We start from the raw sequence: 22,758 nt of genomic DNA, 5'->3' as shown, positions 1-22,758 counted from the left end.
TGGTTTAAATTCTGAAGGAGTGTGTGGGTTGTGAGAATGACTGTAGCGAACATCTGAGAGCATGCTGAGGACGCATGCTAACCAAGTGTTTATCATTTGTATAAATGGAACTGACGTCTAAGTGAGCCTGTGTGATGCCAGCCTAAGGTCATGATGACTTTACCTTTGCCCAAATCAATGGCCATTGTTCAGCCTTTGTGTAATCAGAACTTTCTGACTGCACTCGACATGGTTGACCAACTCTCCCTCCTAGAAACTACCCCTTAGCTTTCATGACACCTCTCTTTCCTGGTTCCCCCTGCTTAGCTGTTTCTTCTTGGCCTTCTCCCTGAGTTCCTTTTTGGGGAGCCCATCTATCTCCTGGTATAATAGTGCCTCTCTGCTGAGGACTTTCCACTCTCTAGGCTCATTTTTTCCACTGAATTTCAGAATGAGACAGCCAATCATTTTCTGTCCCTCTACACCAGATGTTCCTTGAGTGAGTGAGTGAGTGAGTGAAGTTGCTCAGTCGTGTCCGACTCTTTGCGACCCCGTGGACTGTAGCCCACCAGGCTCCTCCGTCCATGGGATTCTCCAGGCAAGAATACTGGAGTGGGTTGCCATTTCCTTCTCCAGGGGAATCTTCCCAACCCAGGGATCGAACCTAGGTCTCCCGCATTGCAGGCAGACGCTTTAACCTCTGCACTTAGGCACCTCCAACACATATCCTAAACTAAACTAAACTTAGTCATTACCTCCAACATCTGTTCTATCTCAGTTCAGTCCCTGTTGTCTCTCTTAAAAGAAGCCTCCAAGAAGCCAGAAGGAACCTCTTCCTAAAGCTAAAATTTTAATATGCTTTAACCCCTCCTTGCTTTAAACCCTTTGACTGGTTCTCTCTCACTTCTAGGCCTCTCCATAAGTTGCTGCATTATAATTGTCTGACTTCAGCCTGTACAACACTACTTTTCAGCAACAACATGTGACTTTATAACTCCCCACAGTAGTGCTACCAGGTGAGATAAAAGATGCTCAGTAATGAAATTTGAATTTCAGATAAACAACAAATAAATTTTAGTATAAATATCTCCCAGGCAGTATTGGGGACATACTGATACTAATATTGTGGTTTCCCTGATGCCTCAGATGGTAAAGAATCTGCCTGCAGTGCAGGAGACCCAGGTTCGACTCCTGGGTTGTGAATCTCCCCTGGAGAAGGGAACTGCTACCCACTCCAGCATTCTTGCCTGGAGAATCCCATAGACAGGGGAGCCTAATGGGTTACAGTCCATGGAGTCACAGAGTCGGAAACGACTGAGCAAGTAACACTTTCACTTCTTTTCACACTAATATTATTTGTTACTGTCAGGAGAGTGTGTAATTTCCTCAGTTCTGTCTCACCGCAGCAAAAATTTGAATCGATGGACGGATCAGTGTTATAGCTCAGTTTTATTTGGCAAGCAAACTAAAATACATCCTTGAGGCATGAGGGTGGGCCGACCCAAAAGACACAAAGAGAAGAGAAGCCAGAAGTTCAATTTGGGCTCCTCTTTTTATATGTTTTTTCTCCTCCCCTTGAGCCTGTCCTATGTAAATTGGGCTAGCCAGGAGGGCTGTTTGTTTCACCTGAGGTTCTCACTCCAGTCCTCCAAACTTCCTTTGTTCTATTTTCACAGGCTTTTTCCTTTCTTTGTCTTTTAGCCACAGCCATTATGGACTCCTTTTTCCTATTCTAGCTACCTAACATTCCCCCTTCAAGAGATGGGAGGCTCAATTCTTTGGGAATGGGGCATCAAGGTCTCTCTGGCTACTTCCTGCTGAATTGGGACAGCGAGGGGGCATTGGGCCTCCCTCTCTTGCTAGTCTCAAGTCTCAGAGTCCTTATAGCGGTGTCCATCTAAGGGTGAGTGATATTTTCCATGGTCAGCTGTAGTTTTATATATCCTTGTTCAACTGGCACTGCATGTTGTAGCTTGTTGACCTGGGCAGAGACAAAACAGGTTAGACAATCGATAATACATGGAGCAATCAAAAGCAGCATCAATATGGTGATAAAAAGGATTAGTAGGGGCATTAGCCAACTCCAAATTCCCTCCTGTCAGGAGGAGGATCCCCCAAAGAGATATTGTAGCCACCCCAAGAACTCTCCAGCTCATTCTTTGAGATCCTGTAGGATCTGAATGTTTTTCTTGTGGACTCTGAAACTTTCTGTAACTTAGCTGGTGGTATTTACCCAGAAACAACACATCTCATTCAAGATGGCTTGAGTTCCTCTTTGTTCAGGGATCAGGAGATCTATCTCCTGTCTGTTTTGGAGTACAACCCCTGCCAAGCTGTGTTGGCTTTTTAGAGCTATCCTGAGAAGTCTTATCCTCAGAAACTTAGTTTTGGGGGTGTTCATTAGAATGGCACTCATTTGTAGTCCTGAATAGGTATCTGAGATCTCCCAGGGGCTCATACGTGTATTGAGTGTCCTCTTCTGTTTTCTTCCATGGCTTGACTCATGAGTAGTGAATCCAGGAGTTATGTCCTAGTACCTTGACTGCTGTGGGGGTATAGAAAGTACTACAGGGTAGGGGCCCTTCCATGTGGGCTGGAGTTGAGCATTTGAGGACCCATCTTTCCAGACTTTAATTAGGACTTGAATCTCTGGAGCATATAGTGGTGTCTCTTTAGAATCTTTTGGGTCCTGGTTGACACACCACAAGCATATATCTTGTTGGAATTGCCCAATGGCCATGGTATAAGACTGGAGGGTCTGAGCCTCTGGATCTAGGAAGAGGTCATTGACATAAACAAAAGGTCTCCCATATAGCATCTCATAAGAACTAAGACCAACCTGTTCCTTAGGGGCAACACGGGTGCAGAGGAGAGGTATTGGTAAAGCCTCCTTCCATCCCAGGGTGGTCTCCTGGTTTATCTTTTTTATCACTGATTTTAAGAATTGGTTGGGTCTTTCTACTTTTCCTGAAGACTGAGGCCTCCAGGCACAGTGGAGATAATAAGTAATGCTCAATGCTTTAAAGACCCCTTGGGTGATCTTAGAAGTAAATGATGTCCCATTGTCACTTTGTAATGACCTGAGCAGACCAAATCTTGGAATGGTTTCAGGAAGCAGTTTTTTTTACCACCTCCTCAGCCTTCTCAGTCCAGGTAGGAAAGCCTTTAATCCATCCTGTGAATGTATCTATCATGAATAATAGGTATTTATACCCTTGAGAAACTGGCATCTGGGTGAAGTTCATCTGCCAGTCCTCTCCTGGGTAGGTCCCATGCCATTGGACAGGCTGGGCCAGCTAGGGTCTTTGAGCTCCTTGGGGGTTGTTTAATTGGCAAGTGGGACAAGAGGAGACCACTTTCCTTATAGTCATTTGGAGGCCTGTTCCTCTGAAGGACCTTTCTAGTAATCCTTGGAGGGCCTTCTTCCCTAAATGAGTGGTGGCATGTAAGGAGTTAACCAACTTCCACTGGAAGTTCCCAGACATAAAAAGGAGTCCTTCCTTGTGGAACCACCCAACACGATCTTCTTGAAAGCCCTCACTCTTAGCTTTAAGAGTCTCACCTTCAGTATATGAAGGAGTTTCTGACAAATTAGTCTGTGGAACTGAGGTGGCAACCCCTATTAGGTCATTGTTCTGTAATCCTGCTCTCTTAGCTGCCTGATCAGCTGTTTGGTTTCCTTGTGCCACTTCTGTGCTTCCTTTTTGGTGTCCTTTATAATAGGAGACTGAAACCTCAGTAGACTGAAACCTCAGTGGGCAAATGGACTGCCTCCAAGAGCCTAAGGATTTGATCACCATATTTGATTGGGGACCCTTGGGTGGTCAAATGGACTCTTTCTTTCCAAATAGCAGCATGTGCATGTAGCACCAGAAAGGCATGCTTGGAGTCAGTGTAAATGGCTACTCTTTTTCTTTTCCCCAGCTCTAAAGCTCAAGTCAGGGCTATGAGCTCAGCTAATTGGGCTGAAGTACCTGGTGACAGAGGCTTAGCCTCTATGGTCTCAAAATTGGAGACTACTGCATATCCGGCTCTTCTTTTTCCATCAAAGACAAAGCTGCTTCCATCAGTGTACCAGATTTCCTCAGGATTGGTCAGAAGATCTGATAACCCCTCTCAGGGTTTTGTCCAGTGGTCCAAGGTTTCTAGGCAAGAGTGAAAGGGGTAGGCAGGAGGGTAGCTGGGTTAAGAACCTCACAAGGCGATATAGTCAGGCCTGGATTTTCCATCAGCACTACTTGATATCTGAGGATCCTTTGATCAGACATCCATAAATGGCCTCTCCCATTCAGGAGTTGTTTCACTTGGTGGCTGGTAAAAATAGTTAGTTTGCCCCCAAGAGATAGTTTTAAAGCATTTTCTATCAGGACTGCAATAGCTGCAAGATTTTGAAGGCAGGGAAAGATCTCTTCCCAATAAGGGAGTAGGATACTCAGGGACCACCAAAAACTGGTGGGAAAATATTTGTCCATCCCAACAGCCAAGTGCTCAGGTGAATCTTTTTGTAATTGCTTTTCCTATAGCACCCAAAATGGTACAGGTTTGGGAGGAGAAGGCTCAGGAGAAGGAGATCAGGACAGAGTAGGTAGCCCCTGTATCAACCAAGAAATTCTTGGACCTACCTGCCACATCCAGTTGCACCCTTGGCTCCAGCCCCATAATGGTTATCTGTGACAGGCAGCCTGGCTGAAGCAGGCCGCTTCAGTCCTGTTGAACCATCATGAGGGAAGGCTTGGCACTTGACCTTGAGGCTCTTGGGTCCTGAGGGCAGAGTGCTGCCCAGTGTCCCAATTGATGGCATTTGTAGCAAGCTGTTTTAGGAGACCTGTCATGGTTTGGACACTCTTTGGCCCAATGTCCTGCCTGTCTACAGATTGGGCATTTGCCTCGTGCCTTGTCCTTCAAGGACTCAGGGTTTGCCACAGGGTTTCCCTGGAGGGCGGCCAGCATCTGGGGATGCCTTGTCTCTTTCCTTTTCTCCCTCTCCTGGGCCTTGGCCTCCCTCTCCTGTTCTCTGTTATGACAGGTATTGGTGGCTGTCTGGACCATCTCATATAAAGAGGCAGCAGGGTCCTGCTGCTGTAGCTGTTGTAACCTTATCCTGATGTCTGATGCATATTGGGACAGGAATTTGTCCTGTAAAATCACCTGTCCCTCGTAAGAATCTAAGTCCAGATTGGTAAACTTTTGGAGGGCCTCTTTTAGACTTTCCAGAAAGGCAAAGGGGTTCTTGTTGGACTCCTGAGTTATTGCTGAGACCAGACACAGTCCCACAACTAATAGGCTTCCTTCTATTTCCATGAGTGGACTTCCTCAGGGGTGAGTCTTTCTGAAGCTTATCCTACCCAGTACCATTGCAACCTGAGAGCTGGGCGTCCCTGGGTCAGGGTGCAGATCTCCAGGCAGGCCAAGGCATGACAGCCTCCTGATGATTGAATCCCCAGGCAGGTCGAGGCATGTCGGCCTCCCGAGAATTGGGTCCCTGGGCAAGTTAAGGCATGTCGATCTCCTGGGACCCCTGGACTGGCGGATCCCCGAGCAGGATGGGGTGTGACAACCTTCCAAGGACCAGCTCCCTAGGCAGGTCAACGCAGGTCGACCTCCTGGGACCCACGGACTGGAGTTGGGTGTCCCCAAGGTCTCCAGCGTGACCAGTGCTGGGTAGGATTAAGGGGTTGTAATCTTAACTCATTGCCGGTTTGTCCACTGAGGATGGGAATAGATATCATGATGTAAAGCAATCCAAGCCTGTGCCCTGAGACTGGAAACCTGGCAAAACAGCCACAGGCCCTATCCTCTTATTGCTCTGAGGGAATGTAAGTCACTGATTTCCTCCCCTAGTCCTCCAAAAGAGCAATTAGGGTGTTTCCAATGGTAAACATTTCATTGTCATAGACCCACTTCAGGCAATAACAGAAGTAATGACAAAGGAGTGGGCTACCTGGTCCTGTTAAGGGCATTAGAGTATTTTAATAATAAACGGGGTGGAGTGATGTTGCTTACAAGGGAGCAGGGTCCTGGTTGTAGGAGTTACTAAGTGGCTTAAGAACAAATTGATAAGAGGCAATAGACCAGATGTTCTATAAAAGTGGAGTGAAGATTTGATCCGGGGGTGTGTTTGTAACTTTAGGAGAACATGGTAAGAGTTTGGGCCCAAACAGCCTCCAGAGCTAACTCCCAAGGTGGCAAACATTATCCCTGGAAGCCCAATTGCCCTTGAAGGGATGCCACCAATAGATGGACTTCTAGCAGGCATTGTGTGCCTGTCACCTGCCCTCACGGGTTCACTGAGAATCGTTGTTGCACATGTTGTAGGAAACATGGAAGATGAAGCCCTGAATATCTAGAGAGATTGGATATTATACAGTATTTCTCTCCCAAGGGCCCGCTATTTTCTGGTTGTCCCTCCAGAAGACTGTAGGGCAACATTGTGGGCCCAGGAAAAGAGCATGAAACAGGAGGGAAGAGGGCAGGGCACAACTTTTGAAAGAATGACATAGCCCAAGGGCATAACATAAACCAATTAAAATCAAAATGGATCCAAGATGACTAAACCTTGATCCTCAACTTGCAAGCTAAATGACACACCTAGAGGTAACAGGACAGTTCCAAGGCACTGTCAAGAGACCCAGGAGTGGGCAGGCCCCCAATTGTTGGAATGACCCGCTTATTAGCGTATGAAATCACCCAGCTCATGGCCACTGCACTTGCCCTCTGTGATGGCCCACACTCTTGTAGAGTGCTTCTCTCTGAACCCATACAAATCTACCTCTTACCTATTGCTGTATCTCTCATTGATTTTTTTTTTTTTCAATGAGACATCAAGAACCTGAGGTTCATTAGGTCCTGAAACTAGGCACCATGGGTTTTAGCTGGGCTCAAGTCCCAGTTGGATGCGACTGAGTGACTAAGCATAGCACAGAGTCCCTGCCACGTGGGTTTGAGTCCCAAATCTTAGGTAAACGGTTTCAAGCACAGCTTTCAGGAATGGAAAGATGATGACCTGCCTAATACTTTGTAAGCAGTGGCACAGATGGAGAGAGGAGCTGGAGGATGGGAGGAAAAAGCAGTGGGGAAAATGTGCCAAGGAATCCCCTTCATAATCTGCCAGAAAATCTGCTAAATACCTGACCTGTGCCCACAATTTTCATTGGCCTGATCCTTGGCACAAAGGAGATTAAGGACAGAAGAACCCTCACCCACTTGGGCACCCACTAGGGCATAGCAGATGGTGCAACCTTTGGGACACACTGGGGAGTAGAGGAGCCCTTGCCAGAGTCCCTCAGTTGCACCCATTGCTGCTCGCCTGTTTGTGGGGGTTGGGGGGGGGTGCGGGTGTAGAGGAAACAAGAAAGGAGAGACTGTAAAGGAATTAAGATTTTGTTAGCCATATGTCCTTCCAGCCATAGGAGCGAGGACCTCCTACCTTAATCGGAGGTCTTCTGGAACCTGAGCTGTGTGACATTTCTGCCGAATTTGCTTTTGTTGTCCCAGTTTCCAGCACACTGGGCTTCTTGTCACTTCCACTGCGCTGGGCTTTCTTGAGTTCAGCTTCCACCGTGGGAGCTTTCACTGAGTTGGGCTTCTGCTGTGCTTGGGCTCCGCCTCGTGGGGGCTGAGCCGAGGTTGTTTCAGCCAGGTTAAATCCGAGAAACGGCACCATATTCCTAACAACCTTACAAAGGAGGTACTTTGATTTTATCCATTTCATGGAAGAGGATAAAGAGGCACATTCAAGTAGCTTTCCCAAGGTCATCCAGTTAGCAAATGATGAAGCTGAGATTCAAACCCAGACCTCTGGTATCAGAGTCTGTGCTGAAAATTCAAGGAGTTGAATTAGTAGGATGCCAAGGGATAATGGGTTGAGGACACTGGTGGGAATGGGTAAAGAGAGAGGAGGAATGAGAGAGTGTCTACACAGTCCAGAAGAAAAGTAGGAAGAAGCTGCTGGGCTGGAGAAAATAGAAAGGCCCACAGATCAACAGGGTTCAAGGATATAAAAGAAGTGGTGGAGAGAAGACCTGAGATGATTGGGAGAACATGGTCAGAGTCAGAGGCGGTGGTTTGTAGATGTGGGGGAATCTTTCCAGGACATGACAAGGTTAACAGTGTGGTTTAGACAGAGGTGGTTAAAGCAGCAAGGAGGTGAAGGTCCTTGGAGCTGAGCATAATTCTTCATGAAAGAATCATGAAGCTGGCCTGCAAATTCTCCCAAGATTGGCTGGTTTATTCCTTAATTCATATTGATAGTGTGTAGTACATGTCAGGCAGTGTTCTTAGCATGAGGTAGCCAAGAGGTAAAGGACCAGATCCTGCTGCCATGGGGTTTACCTTCCAGCACACGGAGAACACACAAACACTCACACAAACAAGGCCAGGTTAGACAACACTTAAAATCCTTAAGGCACAATTCCACAGTGCCAAAAGTTTTGGGAAGTATCAGGCTGTTTTTTCATACCTTGGAGCCCAAACTCATTAGGTGACAAAACCTGACCTGAAATAGCATAAGGCTATTTGTAGTCTTGATTCATTCGATGTAAATTTTCATATTTTTGCCTCTAGAACTACTAATGTTTAATGATTAGCGACACTCCAGACTTTTCTCGGTCGTTATGTATAGAGTATATGCAGTATATAGAATTATGTAATATAGGGTATGTGTCTTCAGAATTGAAAAAATTTCGAATTCCAAAGCATATCTAGCCCCAAGTTTGGAAAAAGATGGTGGACCTGTAATTACTATGCAGAGAATTCAAATATGCAATGTGTTGATTCAAAAAACTGGTCCCTGCACAGGAAGGGCAGGGAGAGACTGAAGAAAGAGGCAGACCATTCCAGATTGGTAGGTGGCAGATTTAATGAGCAAGGGAACTTCTAAGGTTTGTTCTGGGTGACCAAAAGACTAGTAATCTCCACACCCATCTGCCAGAATCTTAAAAGTTTATATAGAGGGGTTCATGGGATTCAGTTAGGTGGTATTCAGTCCAGATGGTCCCAACACCTTACTCTCTCAAGGCTATGTCCTTGAAACAGCTCTAACTGTAGGAACAGTGAGCATATTCCAGGGACAGAAGCAGGGTATGGAGTGTCCCAATGCCTGGGTCCAACTCTGTGGTCAACCTGAGGTTACGTCCTCTTAATGACATCCTCCAACACAATGGAATGGCAACTAAGTGGCTCACAGCTTGAGAGGTGAGGGAGAGGAGGTGACATTGAAGCTTAGTTCTGAATGACCAAACAATAGCAACAACAGCAGCAACAAATACAGTCATGCAAAGATCAGGAGAGCATTCCAGGCAGAGAGAATAGCTAATTCAAAGATGAACACAGCTGGGGTGGGAAGATAAATTGGGAGACTGGGATTAATATATAAAAACTACTATACATAAAATAGCTTCCTTGGTGGCTCAACGGTGAAGAATCCACCAGCCAAGCAGGAGATGCAGGTTCAATCCCTGGGTCATAGATGCTGGGAGAAGGAAATGGCAACCCACTCCAATACTTACTCTTGCCTGAGAAATCCCACCGACAGAGGAGCCTGGTGGGCTCCAGTCCACGGGGTTGCAAAAGAGTTGGTCAGACCGAGTGACTAAACAACATCATGTATAAAATAGATAACCAATAAGAAACTACAGTATAGCACAGGAAACTCAATACTCTGTAATGGCCTATATGGGAAAAGAATCTAAAAAAGAGTGGATATATGTTTATATATAACTGATTCACTTTGCTGTACACCCACAACTAACACAATATTGAAAATACACTACACTTGAATAAAAATTAAAAACAAAAGAAAGAACAGAAACAGGGCACTGTGGTTGGACCATATTTGGCTGCGTTAAGAGTGATATCACTGAAGGATGGGGAAGCTTCATGTTGTCTGAAAGATTGTGAATCTGGTACTAAATCCTTTCATGGATATGGTGTAGTGACCATGAGTGTGGTAGTAAGTCAACATTTAGGAGGCCCAGAGGGAAGTCTTCCTGGGTGGGAACCCAGATAGGGAGATACTTAAAATAAAGGAAATACACAGCTCAATGAGGCTGAAAATGTAGACTAAGGTTATGGTCTGAAGACCTTGGTTTGGGGAGAAGTATATGAAGAAGTCAGATAAGGTAGGCTCAGAATTATAATTAGAATACTGGTGAAAAGATGTTTTAGGGTGTTCTGGGTCTTAAATGACAATCTCTGGTTGAGGTCCAATGTGAAATGTGTGATCTAGGCTTTGGGGTTTAAAATAGGTGGTTAGACATAGAGGACAGTACCAAAGGCTCAAAGATGTTTTTTGCTTCTCTGCTTATGCCTCTCTGGGTTTGTGTTTCTCAGCAGCTGTCTCAGAATGTCGTTTTCTAGTTTCTCTTGTTATGGCTTTCCACATCCGTATCTCTGAGAACCTGTCGGTCACCTCAACATATTTCTCTGTATGTGGCTCTCACAATCACCATCTTTGTATATCCATGCCTGGGTTCTAGAATCTGGTTCTTTGTCCCTTCCTTTGTCTGTGTCTGTACTGAAATTATTTCTTTTTCCAACTGAACTTTCCAACTTCCCTCTCAGAAGGCATGAACCTTTTATTATTCCTCTGATTATTTTATCATTCCTCTATTATCCCTAGTGCCCCGCACAGAGACTGGCATATAGGAGTCTCTCCGATATGTTTATACTTGAACGGAGTTTTTTTCCGAGGAGTAAGGAACACATTCTCAATCTCCTGTCCCCCTCCCCCCAGCAGAGCTGCAGGCCTGACCAAAGGCCCGGGGGTGTGGTAGTGTTGCGACGCGGCTATTCGTTGCTTTTCCCCGGGTGTAGAGACTCTCTGCCTGGACCTTGCCCCGGCCGGCCTTGCCCCTGCGGCGGGTGACGTAAGAGGCTGGCGCCCACTTGTTTGGCTGAGCGGCGGAACGCCCACCTCGCCGGCCCCGCCCCGCGGCTCCACCCCGGCCAATCCCCGGATGCCCGACAGTCCAGCCCTGTAGAGAGGCCTGAGCAAGATGGCAGCTGCATGTCGGAGCGTGAAGGTAAACGGGTTTTCGCCCTTCTGCACCCACTGGGTCGGCGCAGCCGTAGAACCAGCGGGGAGAGATCAGTGCTGGGAGAAAGCATCACTCTTATCTAGGCCTGTTATTGCGACGGTGGGGCTCGGGAGGTGAAGGTCAACTCTCCGGGGCACGTGCATGTGGGGTGACTGGATGGCTGTCTGAGAATGAGACACCCAGAGGGTCCCATCGTTAACATGAGGAGGCACATCTGGGTCAAGTCGCGGCGGTGACCGGGAGCCTCCCTCGCAGAAGCCTGGAGAATGGGTGGGGGTGGTCCGCACAGTGTAGTTGTTGACCGAGCTCCTCTTCACAGGGTCTGGTTGCCTTAATAACCGGCGGAGCCTCAGGCCTAGGCTTGGCCACAGCGGAGCGACTGGTGGGGCAGGGGGCCACTGCTGTACTTTTGGACCTGCCCAACTCAGATGGGGAGGCCCAGGCCAAGAAGTTAGGGAAGAGCTGCGCCTTTGCCCCAGCTGACGTAAGTGGGGTTACCTCACCTCTCCCATGGGGTTCCTTTTCATAAGAGTGCCTGTCTATGTGGGCAATGGACCCATCTCCTTTTCCCTTTTGGTCTGAGCTGTTTTCATATGCCTCTGGATAAAAAATTTCTAAAGCTGTGATTCACAACAGGGAGGAGGGTGGGGAGGTAGGTTGGGGATTAGCCATATCAGAATCTCAAGGAGATATGTAGAGTTATTGTGCCCAGTAATTTTAATATTTACAAAGTCAAAAAATTTATCCTGAAACAAACTACAGAAAGTAAAGCTGGACGAAATCATATTAGCAAGTAGGGGTACCAAAAAGCTAGTTTATTTTCATATCAATAATTCTCACAACTTATCTGATCCACAGCAGTTGAGAATCTCCAGGGGTATGTAAGTTTATCAAAAGAGGGTATAGATTTTAAAGATGTTTTGAAATACTGTTCTGTAATACCTAACATTTTCACCTTTGTCTCACTCTAGAGTTTTCTTTCCTTGGTCTCTCCCTTGCTTACACAATTATGTTGTCACTCGAAGACTGGATTTGCCCTGCGCCCCCCACCCCCCGCAAGATTTAGTGGTATGTGTGTGATGGTAGATGAATACCTTCTCCACTTTTCCCTTTGAAGGTGACCTCAGAGAAGGATGTGCAAGCAGCCCTGACTCTAGCAAGAGAAAAGTTTGGCCGTGTGGATGTGGCAGTCAACTGTGCAGGCATTGCAGTGGCCAGCAAGACATATAACTTAAAGAAAAGCCAGGCCCATACCTTGGAGGACTTTCAGCGAGTTATCAATGTAAGGCCTTAGAGGTTCTCCAGGAGTAGTAGTAAGAAGTATCTGACTGTGAGTGTCCCCACACCCACAAAAGGCTACCTCTGCTTCAAGTCCTATATCACGTCTCTTCTGGTCCTCCAGGTGAATCTCATGGGCACCTTCAATGTGATCCGCCTGGTGGCTGGTGAGATGGGCCAGAACGAACCAGACCAGGGAGGCCAACGTGGGGTCATCATCAACACGGCCAGCGTAGCTGCCTTTGAGGGCCAGGTGTGTGAGTAGGGACAAGGCTTGTACCCTGGTGACTTGTTGGGGGCCCTGCCCCCTATGACCTCCACTCCCTCTCCAGGTTGGACAAGCTGCATACTCTGCTTCCAAGGGGGGCATAGTGGCCATGACACTGCCCATTGCTCGGGATCTGGCTCCCATGGGTATCCGGGTGATGACCATTGCTCCAGGTAGACATACCCCTCCCCGCCACACCTGGGATTGGGTGGGATCTGTGGGCAATTGAGCAGGGAAGGTATCTACCATCTAAACAGCAGCAGCCTTCTATCTCTGGACATAGGGAAGCACCACAAGTAGAGTTACGGTGAGGAGGGACCAGGTAAATATAAAAGTGAGGGTGGGTCTCTGATTTTGGCTGTCTTATCTAGGCCTATTTGGCACCCCGCTGTTGACCACCCTCCCAGATAAAGTGCGCAACTTCCTGGCCAGCCAGGTGCCCTTCCCCAACCGACTTGGTGACCCTGCCGAGTATGCTCATCTGGTACAGGCCATCATCGAGAACTCATTCCTCAATGGAGAAGTCATCCGGCTGGATGGGGCCATCCGCATGCAGCCTTGAAGGGGGAAGACAGAGAGAACAAAGGTTCCTCTGTCCCTCCCCCTCCTGGAGTACTCTTCTCCAGTTTGGAAAGAAGCCCAGTAGCCATTTTGTAACCTCTGCCTATCAGTCACCCTGTGTGCCTAATAAAGTCTCTGTTTCTCACGGAGGAGTGAGCAGCACTGTGTGCTGGGGGAGCTGGCATGGGGAAGAAATGTGAATGGGTGAAGACTGACAGGGTTGGATGCTCAGAACCCATGGGTGGGGTGGGAATGGCAGTACCTTACACTTTTTGTGTCCTATTACAACATGTAACCTTGATTTTAATGAATAACTTTATTACCCAGGGTCAGAGGTAGGGTACTGGCTCAGCTCTCTTCCACTGGGAAATGGATTGGGGAGGGGGGTGGTCTGCAGCATTTTTTTCTCTGTTAGCTTCTGTGAGCTTGATGGTGAAGGTGGGAGAGGACAGTCCTGAGCTCAGCGGCTGTTGGTGTTAAATTGCAGATAATATTGGGCTGTAGTTTGATTGGTGTAGATTAATGAATTCAGATAATTCTGCCTGTGAAAGAAATCCAGTGGCCTCAGCTAATGGGCTTTCCCTGGTCCTTGCCATCCCTCCCTACCCTCCCTTGGCATTCATCCTTGCTGCTACCCCCTAGAACTCACTGGGCTTTTTGCTCATTAGCCAGCTGCTGGTTGAAGGAGCCCAGTCCCCTCCGAAATTCAGCACACAGCTCCTTTTCCTGCTCTTCTAGTTCCATTGCTGCCTGGGCCAAGTTTATGGCCTGGCTTTCCCATTTGGCATCCAGTGCTTGTTCAGCTTGGCGCTGTGCTTCTTTTTCATGGTGTTGTGTCTCCTGTACTTTCTTGATGGTGGCTCTCTGCTCTGGAGTCATGCCCTTCCAGCAATAGGGCAGGACCCTGTGGGGAGCCACGGGGTTTTGGGCAACCTGCGGGTTCTCAGCCAGTTGGCCACTTGGGATCTGGTTCTGGACCTCCACGAGGTTCACCTCCTGTTGTCGCTGATGCTCACGGCGCTGCCACTCAGCCAGCTTAGCTGCCTGGTGGGGCCCCCAAATGTGAGTGTTTGGATGCCCAACCTCAGGGAGCTCTCAGTCACAGGGGGAGGGGGAGACATGGCCCTACTCTCCCCAATCTAAGGGAGAGAAGGAAGAGATACTGCATGGCCTTTGAGTGACTTAAGGTGGAGGAAGGGGTGGAATGGGCAGGGAACTCCTCTGCCCTCTGGAAGCCCTTAGACTGAGACACTGGGGAAGGGAGGGCAGTGTTCTGTTTTCAGATCATCCTGAGCCTGGAGGTGGGGAAGGGGACCTCTTGCCCTAAGAGGGCCCTAGGGTGAAGGGGGAAGTCCGCAGGTAGATGAGAGGGCTGGTTTGATCGGTAGATTGGGGAAGCCTGATGCCCTGGATGGCTCTTATGCTGTACATACCTCCGCTTTTTTGGCATTGGCTGCGGCAGCCATCATGGCTATGCGGCAGGACTCCTCCAGCTTGGCCAGTTGGGCGGCCCGTATGTCCACAGCTAGGCGTAGCTGGTCATCGAGCATGTCTACACAAAGAAATATGGCCAGGGCACTGTCATTCAGCCATTTGTTCAGCAAGCGTTGTGAATGTATGTTTATGCATGTGCAAGCTATGTCTATGTATGTTTGGGAGTGGGGTAATGTCCTCATTGTAGGGATGTGTGGACGCAGCTACTCTTTGGGGCTAGGGATAATAGAAGTGACAGCCACAAGGTTTTCTCAGGTGCCTCACTGAAAGATGCTTCTAATGGACCTGGGTCTCAATGCCAGCTCTGTTGCTTCGGAGCTGTGTGACCTGGGGAAATTATTTCATCTCTGAGCTTCAGACTAAGGGCTAGGGTGCAGGTACAGCATGAGCAAAAGTATTGAAAGTGCTTCAGTCCAGCTACAGTGGTCTCCGTGCTGTTACTAGAACATGCCAGACATTTCTGCCTTAGGGATTTGTAATAAATGATACTCTTGTCTCATGTTGTTTTCCTTCCTTAGGTCTTTGCTCACTTTGCTCCTCAGTGAGGCCTTCTGTCTTTCCTACCTAAAATTGCCACCTGCCTGACCCCAACATTTATCCTCCTCTGATTTATTTTTCTCCCTAGCATTTATCATCATCCAATATACCTTACATTTTACTTAATTGTTTTTGTCTATTGCCTGTCTCTCTACTCACTATAAGGTAACCTTTGTAAAAGCAGGGACGTTTGTCTGTTTTATCCACTGCCATACACTAGCACCTATATCAGAGCCTGGTACGTAGTGGGTCCTCAGTAAATATCAAATAAGGAAGTGAAGAAACAGCGTGATCTGTATCTTAAATTATAAGTAGTCTGCTCTTGCTGGAGCATAAAATGCAAGTGACTAGGGAGCTCTACAGGGGCCAGACTAAGGACTGGAAACTTGACCCTGAAGATGATGGCGAATATGGAAGGATTTTAACTAAGGGGGTGACATGGTTAGATTTGCATTTTAGAAGGCTCCTTTTGGTGCCAGTATAGAAGACAGTGAGGCTGGTGGGAGACAGTGGAGGTAGGGAAGCCATCTTGGAGGCTATGGCAGTAGGCCGGCTGAGAGGGCTGAAACCAGGCCAGTGATGGAAAGGATGCAGGGGAAATATATGGAGGTTTCATCAGCAGAATTTGATGGATTGGATTAGGGAGCAAGGGAGAGCAAAAGACTTGGATGCTTCCCAGGGTCCTGGCTGGGATGACTCCGTGCATGATGTGGCCACCTCTGGAACCAGAGGATACAGAATGCAGAGCAGGTTAGGGAGCACTGATGAATTCTCTTTAGGAAGCTGAATTGGAGGTGGTCAGCAGCCACCTGGATATCTGACTGCAGGAAAAGAGTCCTCAGCATAGAGATGGTGATGTGGTAGCCGAAACCAGAATGAGGGTCGAGGGCACCTGAGGCAAGTATGCAGGGTAAGGAGAGCAGTGTACCAAGGACAAAGTCTCTAGAAGGAAGAGGAATCCACAAAGTGTGGACAGAAGAGGAATGATCGGAGAGCTATAGCAGAATATGCTGTCACAGAAGCCAAGGAAGAGAGAGGTTTAAGAAGGAAGAATGTGATAAGAGTCAAGTGTAGCAAGAAAGTCCAAGTAAAGGAGAAAAGACTGAACAGACCCTCTTGTACCTGATAACACAAAGGGCATTGATGATTTTTGTAAGAGTAGTGTCAGTGCAGGTGTGTGGGGAGAAATAAGATCTCAGGAGTTGAAGTGTGACTGAAAAGTTAAGAAGGAATGACAGCAAGTAGAGACAGATTTTTCAAAAAGTATGGCTGTAAAGGAAAAGAGCTAGCTCATAACATCTAGAGGAATCAGAATGGAGAGAGGCTTTTGTTTTATTCTTAAGGAGGGTTATACAGAGACTTCCCTGTTGGTCCAGTGGTTAAGAATCCTGCCAGTTCAGGGGACACGGGTTCAATCCCTGGTCTGGGAAGATTCCACATGCCTCGGGGCAACTGGGCCCATGTGCCACAACTACTGAAGCTGTGCACCCTAGAGCCCATGCTCCACAACAAAAAAAAGTCCTTGCGCAGCAACAAAGACCCAGCACAGCCAAAAAGAAATAAAAATTTTAAAAAGTTTTTTTAAAAAAGGGTTAGACATAAGCATGTTTATAGCCTTCACAGAATATGGCCAGTGGAAAGTGTTGAGAACCTCAGGGCCAGGGCGTACCTGAGGGAGCACAGCCTGCATGGGGGACAGGGGGGAATGGGGTCCAGAGCATAGGTTGAAGGCTTGGCTCTGGAGAGGCACAGGGACAGACTTCGGAGACTGGATGGCAGGGGAAGGGAGGATAGGGGTGCCGGGTTTCATTTTGGTCTTCATAGCAAGTCAAAGAGGAAAGGTCACCCCATGTTTCCAGATGAGGTCCAGAGGTGAAGTAAAATGCCTAAGGTTACACAGCTGGCACTTAGTAAGTTAGAATCCAGATATCTCAAGGAATCAGCTCGTGCTCCTTTCATGACACTACACAGACTCTCCCCCAGCATTCTGCTGTTCTGTTGCCTAACTCTACCTTCTTGTACACCTGCCTGCTGTCACTAGGTAGCTGGCCCCTGGTGCCACTGCAGCTACTTTTTGGTGATTTGGTAATCACCAAATACTCCTAATTTCTCAATCTAATAGGTTTCTTTTCCTATCTGAACTTCTCTGAGGGCATTTGACATTATTGACGACTCCCTCTCTGAAACCTCCCTTGGCCTCTGAGTCCCCATTTTCTCAATGGTGACAGAGCAAGTATGGTGTAGCAATCAAGAGTGTGGGCTCTGGAGCCAACCTGCCACCTGAGTTCACTTCCCCCTTCCATGACCCACTAGCTATAACTTTGGGCAACTTACTTAATATCTCTGTTCTTCAGTTCTTTCAGTTTCCTCCACAGAAAATAGGGATATCACTAGTACTTGCCTCATAGGGTTGTTGAAGATGAAATAAGTTAATATATGGTAGAAAGCTTGGCACAGTACTTAAGTACTCAATAAAGGTTAACTCTTCCTCTTGCTGCCCACTCTGCCTAGAATGGCCTTTTCTCATTCTCACTCTCTACCTTGCCAAAATTGTACCCAGCTTTCTAAAATTTGGTTCCTGACAGCTGGCCTGTGCCAACCCCCTACCATCCCTCCCTTCCCCTGTGAGAACTGACCCTCCCATCTTGATGTTCCCTCTGTGTCCTATGGGCTTCCCTCATAGCTCAGTTGATAAAGAATCCGGCTGCAATGCAGGAGACCCCGGTTCAATTCCTGGGTTGGGAAGATCCTCTGGAGAAGGGATAGACTACCCACTCCAGTATTCTTGGACTTCCTTTGTGGCTCAGCTGGTAAAGAATCTGCCTGCAATGTGGGAGACCTGGGTTCGATCCCTGGGTTGAGGAAGATCCCTGGAGAAGGGAAAGGCTACCCACTCCAGTATTCTGGCTTGGAGAATTCCATGGACTGTATAGTCCATGAGGTTGCAAAGAGTCAGACATGACTGAGTGATATCCTGTATATATTTCTATCACAGTACCTATCATAGTACCTAACCCAGTGTTAAAGCATAGATATTTGCTGGCAAATAACTTGCGCATGTATTTTTTCCTTTTACTCTAAACTGATTTTCTGGAAGTCCTGGTTCTGTGGGTTTCTGGAGGGCAGGGTGCCTGTCTTGTTTATTTTGGTCTTCAGTTGTTCATTCAAGGATGATTTTGTTGAACTCCTGACACTGGCAGGCAATGTACTAGGTACCTGGGATATAGAGGTGGAAACGAGAGATGTGGTTCATCTTCAGTGAGCTGACTTTTGGGGGAGAAAGACATTCCACAAATACCTCTATGGTAAGTGGTATAACAAAACAGGGTGCTACAACAGGGGTGGTTTTAAAGGTGAGTGGTGTGAGTAGGTAAGAGATGGTCCTTGCCCTTACTCTAATGGAAGAGGGGAACATGGCCACAGATGTCAGAGTAATAGTAGCTACTGGTTATTGTAGCTACTATTGTACTGATGCTTGTGCTTTACTTACAGCATCTCATTTCATTCTCACATGAGCTGTGTGGTATGGATGATTTCCTCATTTTAAAGATAAGCAAACTGAAGCACAGAGAGGAGGGTTCATTTCCCCAAACTAGCTAGTAAGTGGCAGGAGCATTAGGTTTGTCTCTACTCTGCTGTCTTCAGGTAATGGAGTGCCAGGCTGATCAGGGATCAATGGCTACACTGTCAGTTGATGAAGGAGATTGGGACCTTTCAGTATCAGCCCTTACATGAAACTGAACCTGCCCACACAGTTCTGGTCTTCAGCTCAGGATGGCTCCCCACTAGGCCTCAGGTCACAGTCTGGAGGGCCTCGCTGCTTACCTGTACAGTTCTCATCAACTCTGGCTTGCTGTTGCTCTTGTAGCTGCCTCTCCAGGCTGTATTGGAACTGCTCCTGCTGCATTCTCAGACATGCGGCCCTCTCCAGATCTTCCCCAGAGAAGCACTGCAGGCTGGCTTGGCCATAGTAGGGAGCATTGTCTCCAGGATAAGCTGGAAACTCCCTCCAGAGTTGGTTTGAATCCCAGAAGTCAAATTCACGCCTGTTCTTGAGTTGCTGCCTCTGTTCTCTAAACTTTTGGACTTTCTTGGCCAGCCGACGTGCCCGTTCTGCCTCTTCCTTCTGTAGCATCTGAGCCACCAGATCATATTGCACCTGGTTGGTACCTGGGGGTGGTGGATAGGGGTATGGAGAAGGCCCCACAGGAGAGACAGCCTACTCAGCACAGCCACTGCTCCCAAAGGCCCATCTGGTTTGTCTTACCACACCCCTCAGACCTCAGGCTGCACTCCAGAGCAGAACTGCCTTGCCTTAGCCCACTCAGATCCTTGCTTTTCCCCCTTGGCTGGCCTCCAGCCTTGGGCTTTTTACCATAAGCTGCCTTCTTGCTTCGTTCTGTTGCCTCCTGAAGTTTTCGTTCTTCCACCTGGTTGTTCAGGGCTTCAGCATCCACCTGATCCCAAAGAAATAGGCTAAATCAAGGTAGGAGCCCAGCAGTGGGCCTCGAATGCTCTAACACAGACTGCTCAGAATTTATCTGCCTCAAAATCCTCCTATAGGATCCACAGTATCTACTGGATAATGTCCCACCATCTCACCATGGTTTGTAGGTCCCTCAGTGGTCTAGCCTCTGCCTCCAGCCTCTTCTCACCCTCTTCCCTTCTCCCACCCTCAGGAGCTCTGCTTACAGTTCTCTACATATCTTACGCTGTTTCATATTGATGGCCTTTGCTCCAGCAGCTCCCTCCACTTGGAACACTCTTTCTTCCTCTCTTTACCCAAACTCCTATTCATCCCTTAAGACCAGCTGAGACTTCCCTGATCCCTCTAGCAGGTGCTACTCCCATAGCACCTGGGACCCACTATCCTCATTACCTTGAACTTTGCCTCTATCGATTGTCTCCTAGGCTGTGAGCTTGCTAAGGGCAGAGACTGGGCCTTAGTCAGCTTTGTGTTCCTATTGCCTAACCCAGTGCTTGGCACAGAACAGGCCTTGAAACATTTGCCAACTAGATCTCAAGTCACACCACTCATCCACCCACCCAGCAATCTATTTTTTTCTTAAAACTATCAATATTTTCTCTTTATTTTGACTATAATTCATTTAAAACATTTCAAAATAGTGCAAAAGGGAGTACAGCTTAGGGAAGAGTAAGTGTCCCTCCCATCAGTTACCAGTTTCTTATGTAGCCTTCCAGAGAGTTTTGGCATATGCATGCAATACCAAATATTCTTTATAGACTTCTTTTGGCTCCATTTACTTGTCTCTTGAAAACCAGACCACTTGGCCCAGAGATGACTGGAGAAGAGTTTGCTGTCACTGGCTCCTCTTCCCCTGCACCTCTAGGCCTCTTTCTCAGGCGCTCACCACACGTTGGGGTGGGTGCCTTTTTCCCTTCCTCCTTCCTTTATAACCCTGCAGTCTGCTCAAATCAGGGAGGGGCTGTGATGGGCACGGCTATGTTCCTCTCCTGGTGTAAGAGTGAGGTGACCCCTGGTCCAGAGAAAGTCCCCACTGCCCACTCACCCCCATGACTCTGGTCTGCACATTGAAGAATCGACTCTGTCGCTCCTTTTCTTGATTTCTAGCTTCGGTGGGAGCCACCTCCTTGGGATCTGGTGGCAGATCTACCTGATACATCTGGAGCAAGGGCGAGTTGGATGGCCAATTAGTGCTAACCATCATACTTGACTATACCCCCACCCCCATTCCTTTCTCCCCACAGTATCTTACCAGCTATTGATTCCTACTGATTTTACTTCCTGACATATTTCATATCTGTGTTCTCCATCTCTGCTGTCACAACCCTAATTGAGGCCTCACAAGCTGGTGCCAGATAATGTTCCCAGGAACCTCACTGGGCTCCCTTGCTCCAGTGTTAGGCTCTCTACTGCTTTTCTGCCTTGGCTACCAAAGTGATTTTTCTGAAAGCAAATCTGACCATGGCACACGGCAACTTAAAACCTTTGAAAGCATCTATAAAGCAAGGGGGCTTCCCAGGTGACTCGGTGGTAAAGAATCTGCCTGCCAGTGCAGGAGATGCAGGAGGGAAGATCCCCTGGAGGAGGAAATGGCAGCCCGAGCCAGTATTCTTGCCTGGAGAATCCAATGGATGGTGGAGCCTGGTGGGCTACAATGAGTTGAACACGACTGAGCATGCACGCATGGCATAAACCAAATTGTTCCCCAATGTTTTTGTTTTATGAGTCTTCATGATCTGATTCCTGCTCACCTTTCCAAGTCTCAAACTGATTTACAACATCCCTTTTGCATTAGGCTCTATTTAGTTTTTTCTGTTTCAGTAAATGCCACCACCATTCCCCCTTTATTTTTATTACTTATGCTCTAGTCAAATTAAAGGCTTAAATTTGCCTGTATTCCTTTGTATTTTGGGAAGCCCAGCCAAAGCCACAGCCAAAATCTCTTGCTAACATAAATCTGATCATGTCTTACACCTGCTTAAAATCTTCCACTGGCTTCCTACCACACTTAGAATTAGATCCATACCCCTTACTGTGGTTCAAGATCTGGTTCCTGCATGCCTCTCCAGTTCATCTCATGCTTCCCTCTTCCTTGTTTACTGTTCTCCAGGTACGCTGGCTTCCTATCAAGTCCTCCAACACTACAACTGTTCCCACCTCACGGCCTTTGTACACTGCATTCCTTTGTTTGGAATACCATACATCAACTCCTACAGCTAGTTCCAACCTCACTTGTTCACTGTCTAACCATTTTGTAACTAAAATATTTGATGCACACAGGGGAATTATATATAAGCCATATGTAACTTAGGAAAAGGAAGCATGATAAAAGAGACCCATGAACCAACTCCCTAGTTAAGAAATAGAACACGATTAATACTATTTAAGTGTCTTATGTCTGTTCTTCCTCATCCTTACCCTAAGAATAACCACTATCCAAAATGTCACCATTCCCTTAGTAATATGCAGTAATATACCATATGTGTGTGTATGATTCCCTGAACATTTTAAAACATTTTGTCTTGAAACTTGATGGAGTATCACACAGTATGCATTCTTCTGCATCTTGTTTTTTTCACCCATGTTCATTTATCAATTAACAAATATTCATGAAGTGCCTACTGACAGACAATCCTTTAAGCGTTTGAGAGACATCAAGGAGCAAAAGTGACAAAAATCTGAGTCCTTGTGAAAGTTACTTTCTAGTGGGGACAGACAAGACTAGAGAGAGTACATTAAATAGTTTGTAAGAAGATGATGAGTGCTTTGGGAAAAAATATAGAGCAGGATAAGGGGAATTGGAAGTGCTAAAGAAACGGGGAGAGTGTTGCAATTTTAAATATGGAAGTCAGGGGAGGCATAACTGGGAAAGAAATAGTTGAAGAAGGTGAGGGAGTCTCCTATACAGATAACTAGGAGGAGAGCACTGCAGGCAGAGGGAACAAGTGCAGAGGCCTTAAGGTGGACAAAAGAGGCACACACACATTCAAGAGGACAGCAGGGAGGCAAGTGTGTGAATGAAAGAGGAGTGGGAAATAACATTAGATTGGGTGGGGAGATGCAGAGCATGTAGGACTTCACAGACCATTGTAAAGGCTGCAGCTTCTACTCAGAGAAAT

General features: G+C 47.2%; 2 protein-coding genes and 1 long non-coding RNA gene across 3 annotated transcripts; 1 reads left to right on the top strand and 2 right to left on the bottom strand.

Moving 5' to 3' along the window:
• Positions 1-1,583: 1,583 nt before the first annotated feature.
• Positions 1,584-7,531, bottom strand: LOC138070674 (uncharacterized). Its single transcript, XR_011144172.1, has 3 exons — positions 7,406-7,531; positions 3,954-4,124; positions 1,584-1,960 (listed from the first exon to the last, which is right to left on the bottom strand). It is a non-coding gene; the product is annotated as an uncharacterized lncRNA (long non-coding RNA).
• A 3,347-nt stretch (positions 7,532-10,878) lies between these two features.
• On the top strand, positions 10,879-13,261 carry HSD17B10 (hydroxysteroid 17-beta dehydrogenase 10). Its single transcript, XM_068962373.1, has 6 exons — positions 10,879-11,000; positions 11,335-11,499; positions 12,133-12,297; positions 12,418-12,546; positions 12,626-12,734; positions 12,933-13,261. The coding sequence occupies exons 1-6, from the start codon at positions 10,974-10,976 to the stop codon at positions 13,121-13,123; spliced, it is 786 nt and encodes a 261-aa protein (XP_068818474.1). The 5' UTR covers positions 10,879-10,973; the 3' UTR covers positions 13,124-13,261.
• A 321-nt stretch (positions 13,262-13,582) lies between these two features.
• RIBC1 (RIB43A domain with coiled-coils 1) lies at positions 13,583-20,798 on the bottom strand. The gene is made up of 6 exons (XM_068963047.1): positions 20,685-20,798; positions 19,529-19,610; positions 18,979-19,323; positions 14,556-14,674; positions 13,772-14,166; positions 13,583-13,664 (listed from the first exon to the last, which is right to left on the bottom strand). The coding sequence occupies exons 1-6, from the start codon at positions 20,796-20,798 to the stop codon at positions 13,583-13,585; spliced, it is 1,137 nt and encodes a 378-aa protein (XP_068819148.1).
• Between the last annotated feature and the right edge of the window lie 1,960 nt (positions 20,799-22,758).

This window comes from Capricornis sumatraensis, chromosome X, assembly GCF_032405125.1.
Source record: "Capricornis sumatraensis isolate serow.1 chromosome X, serow.2, whole genome shotgun sequence".
In the NCBI taxonomy this organism is placed as follows: Eukaryota; Metazoa; Chordata; class Mammalia; order Artiodactyla; family Bovidae; genus Capricornis; species Capricornis sumatraensis.
The sequence above is the reverse complement of the archived record's forward strand: the minus strand, read 5'-3'. Positions and strand labels throughout refer to the sequence as shown.